The sequence below is a fragment of the Bemisia tabaci genome, chromosome 3, assembly GCF_918797505.1.
Source record: "Bemisia tabaci chromosome 3, PGI_BMITA_v3".
Classification (NCBI taxonomy): Eukaryota; Metazoa; Arthropoda; class Insecta; order Hemiptera; family Aleyrodidae; genus Bemisia; species Bemisia tabaci.
The window spans coordinates 40,126,167-40,141,450 of record NC_092795.1 but is presented as its reverse complement, the minus strand read 5'-3'; the positions used below and the strand labels follow the sequence as shown (position 1 = coordinate 40,141,450).

Here is a 15,284-nt window from a genome sequence, read left to right as displayed (position 1 = left end):
ACAATTGTTTCATGAAAAATGAATGCACCCAAAATGACTATAGCATTTTGACTTTCACATACCTACGTGCACTCACTAAATTGATTGGTAAATTCAAAGAGTGGGTACATCGACCTGGTATATCAAGTTTCTGCGATTTTTTACGGCAAATCGGTAGATTTTCGGGATGTGGATTGCTTACTTTCAATTCATGAATGAATAAAGCATGGACATGGTTGAGCTTCTTTGCATGAAAAGACGTTTAAAATAACAAAATCAAGACATATTTAATACAATTGCATTTATATCGAGTTTTCTCTCCTATCATACATAAGACAGACAGGGAAACGTAAACTTTGGGGGGAACAATATTTACGATTTGCTAATAGGAATAGGAAAATTATCAAAAATATAGTGGTTGAACTCAGTATAGTTTGCCACTGAGCCGGTCAGTGGAAAATGGAGGAAGGAGATGCTGAATTCTATGCCGATAGTGTTGTTGTAACGAAGTTGACTACACAAGCTGGAACTCCGAAAAAGTTAAGGATGATATTTTCAACTCTCTTCTGTTAAACTGACACAAAAAAAGATTTTGTCAAAACTCCTCCCGAAATTATGAATATAATCAATAATTCAGATAGTGACATCGTTTTGCAATGTATTCTCAAAGCCGTGACTGTGAGCAATCAACGGAAGGCTTTAAAACATTATGGTTAATGAGCCGCTCATTTTGGCGAATGTGTTTTCACGGAAGTGATCACCCTGACATTGCCGGCAATATTGAGTTGCCGTTTTTTCTGTGAATTCGCCTATTTCGCTGCGGCAGTCTTGTGACTGTTTTACGTTGTGTGGCAACGAAGATTGGACCGTTGGCTAAAATAACTCTTCAACAATGGCAGCAAATGTCATTCCTCGGCGGCGGCAGATTGGATCGAGCCCTTTGTCACGACTGCGTTACGGGTTTATGACGCCGCAGCGCAGCGCACCCTGCGCTATCAAAAGGCGTTTTTCCTTTCGCTTCAAAGAGATTTGTTTGACTTTAATTATTTCCTCGCGATGGAGTCTCGATGTTCCGGGGCGACTCCAAGACTCGTTCCGTTCTCCGCGTCCCTTGACCGTTCAGCTCGATTCGCCCGACGCACAGTGGATCGAGTCAATCAGAGTGGTCGGACTTAAAATTTTTGACTAAAACAGCAAATTATGATGTTAATTGCATTAAATTTTAAATTTTAAGGGGTGCTCCTGGGAGAAAATTTTACGAGGAAACCGATGGAACCACTTTTAGAATCTCAAAGTTTTGTAAAAACGGAGTTATAAGCTTTTAAATTTTCCGAATGGTGTCCGATTTCTCCTATTGACTCGATCCACCATGCGACGCCCGCATGCCGACCGCCGCCGCTAGGGTGCTCGTTTCGCCAAAGCGTTTGAGGGAACTTATTCGAAACTGAAAATGTTCGAGCTGAGGTCTCGTGCTTTGACCCAACTTCGGGTTTCGCCAATGGAGCTCCGTCAGATTGAAGATGAAATTCAATTCAACCTATAGGAAGCACTTTCGTTTTGTCACAGAATACGGCGTCATCGAGTAGTGACCAGATATTTTTGAATGAAATGAGAGGCCCGAGCGGACAACGTGCACCAAGTGTGTGGGGTAATTATTTATGAAATTATTAAAAAATGTACATGCCCCTTACGAATGAAAATTTAAATGTGTTATAAGTTTATCCGCAAATCTAATTTAAGTCAAGTGAATAATTTTATTGTAAATTTGAGTTCTCCTTCTTTTCTTTTTCATGAATATGTGCAAGTGAAATACACTCTTCACTGAAAAAAAAATTCTTGAGATATTATTTTAACTCTAAGTGCCGTTTCTTTTCGACAAAATTCGGTTTCCTTGAGTTGAAAAAGCGTCGATTTGTTATCGGTAGGTTTAAGGTTAAAAACGATCGAAAAACGACATTTTCCATAACAAACAAGTTTTGTCGAGAAGAAACGACGCGTAAAGTCAAAGTAATATCTCAAGAATTTTTTTTAAGCGCTGGGTCCACTTTACCAAGAAAATGCGGGTACATACGGTGTCATCCAAAAGTCACATTCCACCCCTGTAACTTTTTTCCTAATTGAGATAGAAGTTTGAAACTTTGGGAATGTTCCTCGGTGTAAGGTAGCAACTTTTTGGTCCCCCCAAAATTTTGCGATTTTTTGAACGCCAAGTATTCTTATTGACATGATGTTTGGCCAAGTGAAAGGGCCTTTTACGACGCATCACGCCTCGGTTGGGACTGCACGACTCAATTTGCTGGTGCATATATCCGATCAATTGTATGATCACCAACTTGTGTCAATTGACAGGTGCGTCTACTATACCCGCTCTATTCTGTATGAAAAAAAAATCAATGAAACCATGTTTCTCTTTAATCAAAACGAAAATTTCTCATTTTCGTATCATTTCACGGAAAATCCGTACGATTCCCGTGCTGGCCTTCCGAAATCCGCGCTTCATCTACGTAGATGAGGCGCAATTCGATTCGAAAGGCGCATCGTAAATGCGATCTATATTTAAGCATACCAATATCTACATTCAATTTTTTTTTTTTTTTTTAGCTGCTACTAATTCTATTGCCTTTTCTTGAGAAGGGTCCAATCCGATGTCCTCTTTGACGTCGAAGCTCATCATGGACTGGCGGTGTTTTTCGCACGGGCTTTCTATTTTTTCTTCTACCCGGAAACTGACAAACTGAATCAGACTGGTGACGTTTTAGTGTATGATGACGCGTAAACTGACGTGAGAATACTCACTTTTTTTGTAGTAAGTTTCCCGATATTTTCTCCGTTGACAGTTGCCTTAGCCGCAGTTCCGTTTCATCGCGAAAGCATGCATGATGTTAGTATCGATTTTTATTTTTACATTGACGTTCCCATTGCCGTGTATGTTAAGTGATATTACCCAACCCGACCAAGAACCTACATCGAACACACAACCCGACCAAGAACCTTTATCGAACACCCAACCCGGCCTAAAAGCTACATTGAAAATGGTGGGTTCTTTGATGTTTTACGCTGTAGTGTTCATTTATTACGTTTTTCCGTGTTTATTCTTTTTCTGTTTTGTTATATTTCTGTGAAACTAGTGTCATTCTCTGGCTTTAAAACCAGATGTTTTTTGATAAGTTCTCCGGGGTGTCCTCAATATTTTTTTTTTTTTTTTTTTTTTTTTTTTTTTTTTTTTTTTTTTTGCTGAACGTGATTAAAATGTCACTCGACTCACATTATAATGATCGGATATGCATTTCTTAATCACTGCTTTCCTCCTTATAAACTTACAAAACTTTCCTTTTCAAACCTTACCTACAGCCTCATCAAAAGGACCGCGAGTGCTCATTGAACTTGAGAGAAAGAGGGGCTACTGTCTTTACACTGAGAAAAAAAGTACAATAATTTATACCGAGGAGTACGGTGCGCAGTAATACGGTTACCTGCACCGTACTCTCGGTCATGTGAACCGCAGGGTGCGGGAGTGCGAACCGAGCCGTGAGAGGCCGCGGCTTACTTGACCGAGGTTCTTCCGTGGAAAAAATTCCACGGTGGTACGGTTCACATTACTGCACATCTCGGCTTTTCACTCGGGTGAAATCGGAAACGTTCGGGTGAACAAATTTAAAGTTCGGTTTCTAACCGTCTTTGAGCAAGTGAGTGGGTACGGCCAGCTTTCCACGCGTGAGAATGGCGTGGGCTTTGAATCCGATCGTGGAAATGGAGTGAATAATTTCAATCACAAGTGCATATAAGTATAATGATATTTGAATTTGCCGCGTGTGGTCCGAGCCGGCAACATTTGGACAGCTGGAGCTGGGTGAGTGAGAAATGTGCACCGTCTATCAATTCTGTTCTCTGTGATCATCCTCCTTTGTTATCAGCCACGCTTGTGCAGTGTCGAATGCTTCATTTTATCTCAAATCAACTCTCATATCCCTGAATAATTAAAAAACAGTGCTGAGTTTTTGTATTTGAAACTCTGAATTGTGTGTCTCATGGCTTATCAGTTACTTAAAGTACTCAGGAACGTCCATTTAGGCACCTCTGTTTCATCAACCTTGTGCCTCCAGGATCAAGTTCGGCACTCGTTGTAATTTGTGATTTCTATTTCTTCCAAAGCCATGGTAACGAAGTGAGAATGTTAACGTATCTATACAAAAAGGAGACTATCTTCTTCCGAATCAGTTCTACAGAGTGTGCTTTTCTCACGTAACCGAACGTCACAGATCCAGCTTGTCTCGTTCCAATGATTTTGTCTAACAATTGAAGTACATATGTTTCTCAGGTACCCACCTACAGTTTTCAGTAATCCCCTTTGTTCTTTTTAGTTAGTTTTCTTGTTTGATGAACCTGCTCTCCTGAATTTAATAGGAGTCTGATTCAGAGAGATACATGAGCCCATTGGTATAACCTCAAAACATCTTCCTCCTTAAAGAGTAATTGATAGCTGTATGACTTTTTAAACAAATTACTCAGCTGATTGCATCTTGCAGTCTCAGTATTTGTTTGAAAATTTAGCAGTGTTGATTCATCTATTTCACCCAATAGTTGCAGCCTCACTACTTAAGCTTACGCTCTTACCTTAAAGATTGTGCAATTATTGTCAGGTGCGCGCACAGTGAGTTGTTGCTTAAATGCATGTTACCTCTACATATGGACTTTCATCTTATAATTTTTGAAATGAAAATCAGTGGTGCATCTATTATTTAATGAAAGGCGAATGAAAAAAAAACAAACCAGAAAGTGTAGTGTACTCAAGAGATTCACATCCAACTCTGCAGAAAATTCATACCTTCTGATTCAATCGCAAAAATTGTCTGGTGAGTCAGTGTTTTATTTTATTCTCCGTTTCAACACCATCCATGTTCTCTGCAATTGTGACCGATCAGGATATTCTCACATTTTATTTTATTAACGACTCTAGTGCTCTTTGCAGGGAGAATTAGTTTTAGCATACCTACATTGAATGTCTTATGCCCATCCAACTTCATATTCTAACAAGAACTAGATATTATAATAAGTTGTGCAGTTCTGTAAACCTTTCTTGATACTTAAGTTTTAAAATGGTGTATGCAGAATTTGTATTTGTATTTCATGAGAGTGATCTTTAATCAGTTCTCTTCAAGCAAGTTTTCTCACTGACTTGAATAGAGATACTGTTCCTTGCATGAACCAATCATTGCTCCTAGACCTAATGAGGTATTTTTTTTATTTTTCAATCGTGCTTAATTCTTGTTTAGAGAGATGTGTATGTGTCAAAGGCAAATAGTCAAATTAGGCATTTTATCAAATACCTAGGCGGATTGTCAAATTTTCAGATGTTGCGAGGTTTCTTATGTTTTCACAGAGACCTCTCGAATTTCCAATATTTAAAGTGTGAAAATCCATTAAAGTACAGACTGTTATTGCCTTTCCTATTCAAAAATGCTCCTCACATTTCTTCAGCTGTCCAAATTGTGAAATAAGTTTATTTTATTAAATGCTGTGTATTTTGAGATAAATGTGCAATCTAGGACTAGAAATAACTCAGGTATTTATCATTGTATGAAGCAAATTTCTACAGAGAATTCCTTCCCACATGATCAGAGCATTATTTTGTCTACAGTTAGTAAAATAATCAGAATTTCAGTCTAAGTGAAAATATTTGACCATTTGCCTAGGCATTCAACCAAATGCCTGATTTGACTATTTGCCTTCAACATATGCACCTACAACGACCGATCAGCGATTCAAAATTGGGAGGAACTGAAGTTACTTGGGAATTTAAAAAAAAAATGAATTTAAGGAAAATTAGGAAAAATTAATAACCAGCTTTTTCTCTCCCTGCACTGTTTTTCATGCCGAACACCAGATCATTTTCCAAATTAAATTTTAGGCTTCATGGCATCGATTTTGATTAAAATTTGCTGTGCTGTCTGACTAAATATTTTCAAAATTATGACACAAGAGCCCCGCTTTTGAAGGTCCGAATGTCTTTTTTAGCCTCAAATAGTGACCGAGGGAGGTCTCTTCATTTTTCATTTAAATTTCTCTCAGGTATTAAAATAAACAATGTGACTTTATTATTGCAAATTAATACATGAAGTCGAGAGATTTAATGAAAGGGGGGGGGGGGAGAGATGATTCCAAATTCCCCTCAATAGAAGACAATATCCCATGTATCCTCTGGGAGGGATGCAAAAATCCCTGTTGGTCTTAGCAGGACCAACGGGGATTTTTGCATCTCTTCCAGAGGGTACATAGGATCTTTTCCTCTAAAATTTAAATCATTTCAGCAGCAAAAAATTGTAACTTCATCTCTTTTGAATGAAGAAACTATTTATTTTTGTAGTTGCAGCGAAAATTTATGATAGCTGTTACTAATACTGAAAAATTCAGTCATTGGAGGGGGGGCCATCCGGAGCCCCCCCCCCCCTCCTGCCCCAGCAGCTACGTCACATCGCCCTACCCTTACCGGCGCACCCCTAAAAACGTCGGTAACGCAAACCGCACCACCCCGGTTGTGCAAATCGCAGTTCGGTAGCAGGAACCGAGAGTTCGGTACCCTGAATCGGGAATCTCGGTACCCCGAACCGAGAAGTCTGGTAGTAGCTACCGAGGATATACTGTAGTGTAAACCGAAACATTCGGTGTTCAATATCGGCCGTACTGTGCGGTACGTGCTAACGCACTGCGGTTCTCCTGACCGTACTTTTTTTCTCAGTGTAACCTCGCTCTTTTGTTAGAACTACAGTTCGATATATCGAGCAATGTGAATACATGAATGTATCGATACTTGCACAATGCTGCTCTTAACTTAGAATTTTATTGGAAAAAGAATGATAGCCCTATCAGTCGATTGAGCCTGCACTGGTAAGAACTTCCGGCCGTGGAAGCCGTACTTACAGCTATATAGACATACGGTCCGTGTTCCCGGGTTAAGAAGCTGAAAGTTCCGGGCGTAGCGCCTGGAGCGATCTAAGCCACGGCTCCATAGTACGCATAACTTACGGCCTCTGAGCCCGCCGAACGGACGGTACGTCTACCTCGTAACATTTTTTTAGGGTAGTTATCTTAATAGCTATTAAGGATAAGATTATTTTTTTTTTAAATTGTAGAGCACAAAGGCTTTAAAAATGCGTCAAAAATACATAATATTAATTGCCTCAGCCTTCATCAATGAATTTTTAAACTGAATGACACCGTTTAACCGGGAACCGTAATTAAATGTCCCCCAGGGGTTATTCATCCCTACCACTGTGCGTATGTGTAGATCTTGTCTCTTCATGACAGTCGCAACCTTCAGTGTCGCTTTATAAACCAATTAGTGGTTCATACGGAACACCACTAATAGTCTCAAATGAACTACTGATCCTTCGTCTATGAATTATTATAAGGTAAATCGTAGCAGCCCTAAGGTATGTGTGCTATTATTTTATGTTGCCTTTACTACTATTTATGGTGTTCCATATGAGCTACTAATTGGTTTACAAGCCATAGCTTTTTCTCATTGTTCAATAGTCTAACCACTGAAATCAATCCTGTTAGTAGTGCGTATAGAAGTTTAAACGGACGAAAATGGGATTCATCGATTTCTCACTTCATACAGTTAATGGATTACAATTTGAATTTAGAATTTTTCAACGAGTTCCCTGTGTTATGCGTTTTATCATTTTATCATGCTTCGTTTTAAATTGTGCGGCGGTGGCACGTCATGAAGGCAATAAATGGGATTTTTTTATAAGGTTGACGGAATCTGCTTTAACGAGAAACAACCTTTTAAAATTTTCCAACTGGTCTCTTCGCTTCTTCTTGTTTTTTTCAAAATTTGGTTAAAATAAATGCGGTGAGGTAAACTGGTGCGACTCCGAACATATTAAAGTATTCGATTTTTGACGAATATTACTAACCTGCTCAAATTGTGTTTTACCGTGCTTGAAAATCTCGTTAGGCTCGGGCACATCATCGAGGGCCTGTTACTTTGAATTCTCACCGTGTAACATGTAGATTCCGAAAATCCTCGGACCCCCCAAAACTATGGGACGTCCCTAGAACTCCATTTACTCCATCCATTTAACCCCATTAATTTTTTAGCCCTCGCACTGCTACTGAATCCGTAGTACCTGCACTGAGAAAAAACTATGGCTTATAAACCTATTAGAGGTAAATATGGAACACCACTAATAGTAGTACCTCTACATATAATAATAGCACATATACCTTAGTTATGGTACGGGGTACCTTAATTAGGTACAGAGACCTTAGTATGGTTCACAGACCGATAATCATTAGTTTATTTACGACTATTATAGGTGTTCCATATTTACCTCTAATAGGTTTATAAACCATAGTTTTTTCTCAGTGTGTACGTACATTTAGGTACATTTTTATCGATGGCGCCATCAGCCGTATACTATAATGAGATATTCGTGTAAAAAACAGCCCTTCAACTCTATCCATACTATATCCTACTTTATCCTACTGCAGGTCGCTTATGTGCACAAAGCCACCCTGCTAGCTTGCGGTGATCTCGGTCTGTTTCCCACTCGGATGATGTTGCATAACGCCTCAATGTATTGCTGGCAAGCGTTCGACACACTCCATAAATTGGGTGGGAAATTTGAAGAACCGGAATGCCGCCACTTTTTCGAAGTGCCAGCTTGTCGTCGCCGTGGTCCGTTCAGGACCTATAAATGCACCGTCCCGGTTCGCAGGAATCGTTTCACAAGGTTCAATATCCGATTTCTACGTATATCTACACTGAGAAAAAACTATGGCTTATAAACCTATTAGTGGTAAATATGGAACACCACTAATAGTAGTACCTCTACATATAATAATAGCACATATACCTTAGTTATGGTCTCTGTACCTTAATTAGGTACAGAGACCTTAGTATGGTTCACAGACCGAGAATCATTAGTTTATTTACGACTATTATAGGTGTTCCATATTTACCTCTAATAGGTTTATAAACCATAGTTTTTTCTCAGTGTAATAAAATGACCGTATTTATACTTTATAGACTACATGTTGCAATTTGGAACTAAAAATTGTGCCTCAGTTTAAAACTATCGTATGTACCATTAGTTTCTCTATCCAGATAAGTGCTTTTACAGATGGGTCGGAAGTTAAAGTTCCGAATTGCTAAATGAAGTCCATACAGTCGCTCCTTTCCTTGGGAAAGCTACGTACATCGAAAAACAAAACGCGGTTATTCAACGGTTACCACGGTCTTAATGTCACGTGGGATAGTAATAGCAGAACCGTGGTGGACTTGCGTGAGATTATTAATGAGCATTGTAGCCTAACCGCATACTCATCGTAGCATTTTTGTGCTCACAGTAATATTACGGTGGACACGGTAGCATCACCATGCTCATCATACCACCATCATTAAAATCATCAAGATCCACGGTTCTACTACCGTGGTAACTGTAGAATAACCCTTTTTTGGGGGGGGGGGGGGAGGTTCACATTGTGATTCAGATTTACAAGAGGGCTGCGACAAATTCCGTCATGAAAAGGAAAGCTCCTACAAGTTAACAGTAAAATGCACTGGCGGATCTTCCAATTCATATTCTTGCAGGGGTTTTTGAATTATTTATCTTTGCAATAATACAGAATACCAAAGGAAAACTAACGAGGCGGGTTTCGTTGAAAGGCTCGTTAAAAGTAGAGTTCACCCCGAGTAAGTTTAAAATCCGCACTGAAAAAACACGGCTATTCTACGGTTATCATGGTAGTAGACTTCGGTAGACTTTGGATGAGCTTAGTAGCATTATCATGCTCATAGTAGCATTGTTGCAGTGCTTTAGTGTGGTGTATGACTCTCGATTTTTGTGACGAATTTATAATCTCCGTTACCGTTTAAAATTCTTATTGATATCATCTCTTTGTTGTGTGTTCTCAGAATACCCTACTTCGGCGATAACCTCGCTCTTAGTCGAGTGGAGACTACAACCCTTACTTACTGCGCCAGACCTATCATTAACTTGAACAAAAATCTTGAGCGGGAGGAGAAAGTTGCTAAGAGGAAGAAGAAAAAGTTGTAGAGAAAGAATAAAAAACTTCCTGGGAAAATTTAACTGTGGAATTCTTTATGTTGCTGACCTTGTCAAGTCCTTATCAGAAATTGAATCAGTGAGTTCGAAAACACACCAACTCGGGTTTTTTTCGATTTTCACTTTTTTACGGTTTAGTAACACTTATGGATAGAAGCATCTGCACGCAAAAGGAAATTTCGAAATTGCAATCGGAAGTGCTCGAAAAAGCGACGGGAAGAGGGAAAAATCGAAGTACTTCACTGGAAATACCAATTTTTGGCCATTTCAAGGGAAACGGGTGACCATCCGATCTCGCGGTTTTCTTTTTTCGGTTCAGTATACCTTGTACCAACAAGTTATTATATAAATATTCAAGCGTTATTCAGGTCGAAAAATATAAACTTTTCTAGGCAGACTATGAAAAATCAGTACCTGAGAGTCTGTGAGAACGTAAACACACCAACTCGGAAATTTTTTAAACGCTTAATTCTCTGTCATCAAACATGGTGTATCGATTGCAACTTGGTGCTTTACGCAAAGTCTCCAAGTACTTGTCCTTTGGCACCAAAAAGGTCTTTCTTAAACTAACTTCTTCGCCAGCTGCGCAGTTTTAGGTGTTTCCTGAACAATTTTTTTTCCGAGTTGGTGTGTTTTCGAACTCACTGATTCAATTGGTATTGGCATAATTAGAACGTTCATTTTTTTGCAAAGCTTAAATCTACCGCATTTTCAGCATAGTACGTACTTCTGAATTTGTTTATCCAAAAATTTAAATCCTCCGACTTTCCCAAGCAGCTATGGTTTAATTACATAACAGTATCTCACCAGCCTTCACTGGGGAAAAAAAAAAGAAAAAAAAAAAAAGAAAAAAAAAAAAAAAAAAAAAAAAAAAAAAAAAAACACATTGGATCTAGAGGCCAGACTCTTGATAACATTTGCAAAAACTCAGCACGATTTGGTTGGAAGAGAAAACATATTGTGTCAAAAATGTAGTGCTCAAAACGATAAATGGCACATCTCCTCCGAGACTAGAGAGAGATTAAAGAAAACAAAAAATCCTGAAGATGGGTCTCACAGAGCAAACACTGGAAAAAAAACACAATGGATCTTGAGTCCAGACTCTTGAAAACATCGACAAGAAATAATACTCTTGATTCAATCGGATTTAAGCTTAAATCAAGAGGAAATCCGCTCAAATTAAGAGGCTGGGTTCTTGATTTAAGCTTAAATCCGATTGAATCAAGAGTATTATTTCTTGTCGGTGTTTTCAAGAGTCCGGACTCTAGATCCATTTTGTTTTTTTCCAGTGTTTGCTCTGTGAGACCCATCTTCAGGATTTTTTGTTTTCTTTAATCTCTCTCTAGTCTCGGAGGAGATGTGCCATTTATCGTTATGAGCACTACATTTTTGCCACAATATGTTTTCTCTTCCAACCAAATCGTGCCGAGAGCAAAAAAGGGTTTTCTCAGCGAAGCAGCACTTTTAATGTCGGGTGGAATCCGATTGCAGGCATATGCTCATTCGATCGGGCATCACAAAACGTAGCAACAGTCGTATTTAAAGTCGTGAAAGTGGGTTTTCCGCCATTGTTGGGTTCCGCAACTGCAGCTGATATCCGCATTTCGATTGCTTCAATGAAGTCAAGAACGAAGCGAATGAAAGGTTAGGGGCGGCGGCGGGTGAAGGAAGCGGGAGAGATTGCAGTTATTTCGAGGAACTATTACCGGGCGCCTTTGTGCGCTGTAACAAATTTAAGAGACGTAAATCGCTTTTTAAAGTCGTACTTCAACCGGAGCTTATTTCCTTCAGTTCGCAACGTGCTCTGTTGACTGATCGTGCTCGAGTATCAATGCGAGATAGGAGGAATCCTTTTTTCTCTATCCCGCATCTCGTCTTACTACAGAAAGGAAGCAGCATTAATTTTTACTTTTTTTCTAACGCTGAGAACGGTTGTTCTCTAGTTTGTTCACTCAAGTTACTGGGTTTTTGTACTTTCTTACATACTTGTCTGGAAAATGAAAGTCTACTCCTGAAGCGGTAATGTAAGGATAATGAAATGTATAAACACTGCAATCCCCCGGGTATGTGTTTCTCTAGTTTCACTCGCGATACGCAAGTTTCTCCCTCAAAAGTATCGGTGCTTCGACATTGAACTTGTCCAGTTTTTTTCCTTTCGCCTGAACCGTTGAGCGTCATTAAATGCCATGTTCTTCCTGGTGAAAAACTAGGCTTTTTTGTGCTTTAGTCTGAAATGACAATTGGTGTAAAGCCGTCATGATCGGTGTAACTACGTCACTTGCCCTGGTCAGTTCTTTGCTTTCAGGCACCCATTTTTTTTCTCCTTTACCCGTGACAGTGCTGCTGAATGTGTGTACGTAATTTCCAAAATATTCTAGCGATTCACCTGATAGGTCTATCTCATTGAGGCGCAGACTTTAACTTTCAATGTTATTCAAATTTTGGCGATTTTAATCGCACCGCTAATCGCTAAATAAACGAATAATTAGGAAGAATACGCTTTTATTATGTGATAAACACGTTTTATTACGTTCCGACATTTTCGGCGTGGCTCAATATCACTGTCAGGTGTTTTCATAACATATTGGACGAAATAGCTAATTATTCCAGTTGCTAAAGAATAAACAGAAAAAACGATCGGAATAGTTTTGTTCCTGTCTCTCAAAGGTGTTCATTGTGAAAGTTTCGCCGTCCGTTTAAGGCCGATCACCACCAGGGATGAGGGAGTGATTTGAGTGACGGAGGGTTTCAGGACCGTCTTTAGAAAATTAACTCAAAAATTTCAAACACTCACGCTCCGAAGTTTTTATAACAACGTGATACGAGGAAAAAAGGAAAACTATATCAATTTTTTGCTGCAATTTTTTTTATTGATGAACTCGCTGACGTATAACGTTTGCCGCTTCTCAATTTAAGAAATTAACGGTTCTCGCAAATTGTGCGAGGACGTATAACGATGACGTTTTCGGAAAAATGATTTTTTGCAGATAGCGATTACGGACGTAGGGAAATTGAAATCTTAAATGGACCGCGTTAAGCAGAAAGGAACCAAGCCGCATAAGCTATTGCCAAATTTAACTGGGCAATTTAATTTTTCACATGAAAATGGTTGTACGGATTTTTGTGCAAACAGTGAATTTTCTGCACAGTACGAAGCAAATTCCTGAAATTTATCCTGAGGGAAAAAAAATCCGAAAAACGTTCTTTCGTGAAGAAATCAATTGCTCAGTTAAATGTGGCAATAGCTGATGTGGCTTGGTTCCTTTCTGCTTTTCGCGATCCAAGTGTGAAGAGGAAAAGCCTTTGAAATTGAGCGTTTGTTTTAATTTCTGTTCCAAAATAGTATACAATTTTACCGAACACAGGAGTAATCTAATTTTGCAGATTTCCGACACGAGTGCAAAAGCAGTGGCGGTCTATACTGTTGTCCAAGCACGTGCTAATAGCAGCGTTTTTTTGCGTTCAACCCTCCATTACTACGCTATTCGCGCGATTTACCTGATTGTAACAACTCATTAAGAAGAACAGGTTATTGAAACTTTGTCATATCTTGAGGAAAGTTCAGCCCATCATATTTAATACTTTTCACCATGAATCTCGGGAGCTACTACGAATGTCTTTTCATGTTACCACATGTGAAAGAAGTGTGGAACGTGAATTTTTTTGGTGAAGTTTGATCGTCGAAATTTTAATGAACGCACACAATATTTTCACGCGAGTTCTTCTCAGTTCATTGCTCTTCCAGAACCTTTTGACCACCACAAAACGGGTATTCTTTACCTTATTCTAAGTGACGAAGTGCTTATTCGATCGAATGATATACTGAAACGTTTTTTTTAATTTTTTTATGTTTATTTATTTTTTTTTTGTGTGGTTTTTTTACGAATTACAATACAAGATGTTAGGCGACGGCGTGGACGTCCTGTGAAAGATTGGCGACAAGAAGGAGATTAAAAGGTGCCAATTTTCTGATGATCTTCAAGAAGGATAGGGGGCAATGGCGATTGGGCGTCGTATAGAGCACAAGGCCGCCCTGTGGAAGCGGCTTAATGTATGTGCAATACAAGATGTGCTACTAGGGATTACAAGCAGACTTTCACCTTGAAATCTCACTCACCGGCTAACTAAGAAAGATAATAATTCGGGCCCTTTTCTGTAAGTGGAAGACGCGGGTGATTTCACGATAAAAGGAATAGTCGCGTCCCCGTGGGTTATAAACAACTTGCGACCAAACGATTGATAACCAAGTTGATGAATCAATAGAAACGATGTCCCTGAACTTATCCATGCTTAAAAGTATGAGAATTTACTATTGTATTTAATAATATGAGACTTTAAAGGCCAAATGTCCGTTCAGTTGCGCGTCGCCAACCCCGATTTTGAAGCAGAAGAGCAACTTGCGTTAGTGATCAGTACTGATCGTGAATTCTTTGTCAATATTTGCCGAGAGGAGACTCTAATGTTCAAGAAAATTCCCATGTTGAACTGAAATGTTTATTTTTAAGCGAGAAAAGTCATTAGAAATAATGTCGCCACATTTGCGAACGTATTTTTGCAGTTGTATTAAGTGCACTGTGTATACCACCAGATGAATCCAGGAGTTTTAAAACTGTCATCAAACTGTTCGCTCAGGTCTTCTCGACCAAACCATTAGGTATTTATGAAAACCAGTGATTTTTAGGTTTGTATCACTAATTACACACTACACTAACACACAACATACACCCACACAATAGGTGCGTTTTTATTATAAGGTGTTGTACATTTTAGCTATCCTGTTATCGTGAAATCACGCACTCACATTTTTGGTACAAAAGCAACTCGGCTCCGTTAACGCCAAACGCAAAACACCTCACTGTGCCAAAAACACTCATCATTTTCTCGTTGCCTCTTTGATTTTCCATTTTCTCTCCTTTTTCCCTCCCTCCGCTTCATGCTGCCACCAAAAAAACGTGATAATACCGCCTGTTTTCATGGAAGTACGTTTACCCAGGAAAAATCAGCACATATTTATCCAAAATCGGCAAAAATCAGCACAAATTCAGCACACATGTAAAATCAGCACAAATTTTACATAAATTTTCAAAAACTAGCACTTTTTTTTAAAATGGTCGTAACATCTAGAGAATATAGGCTAAGGACATGCGATGGCGCATCCGCCACGATCCACCCCTCAGATTGGCTGAGAGTGAGCGCTACGGTAGGGAGGGAAATTTGAATATACTTCTG

The 15,284-nt window shown here is 39.1% G+C and overlaps 2 protein-coding genes across 2 annotated transcripts in view; both read left to right on the top strand.

The window, feature by feature from the left end:
• LOC109032349 (uncharacterized) overlaps positions 1-10,079 on the top strand; it is a 32,388-nt gene extending 22,309 nt beyond the window's left edge. The window contains exons 2-3 of the mRNA XM_072298348.1: positions 8,479-8,720; positions 9,905-10,079. Of these exons, the coding sequence (XP_072154449.1) occupies positions 8,479-8,720; positions 9,905-10,046 (384 nt within the window). The 3' untranslated portion in view covers positions 10,047-10,079. The remainder of the gene's footprint in view (positions 1-8,478; positions 8,721-9,904) is intronic.
• A 2,033-nt stretch (positions 10,080-12,112) lies between these two features.
• Con (leucine rich repeat protein connectin) overlaps positions 12,113-15,284 on the top strand; it is a 123,103-nt gene continuing 119,931 nt past the window's right edge. Inside the window, exon 1 of the mRNA XM_072298347.1 lies at positions 12,113-12,341. The gene's annotated coding sequence lies outside the window, so the exon portion shown is untranslated. The remainder of the gene's footprint in view (positions 12,342-15,284) is intronic.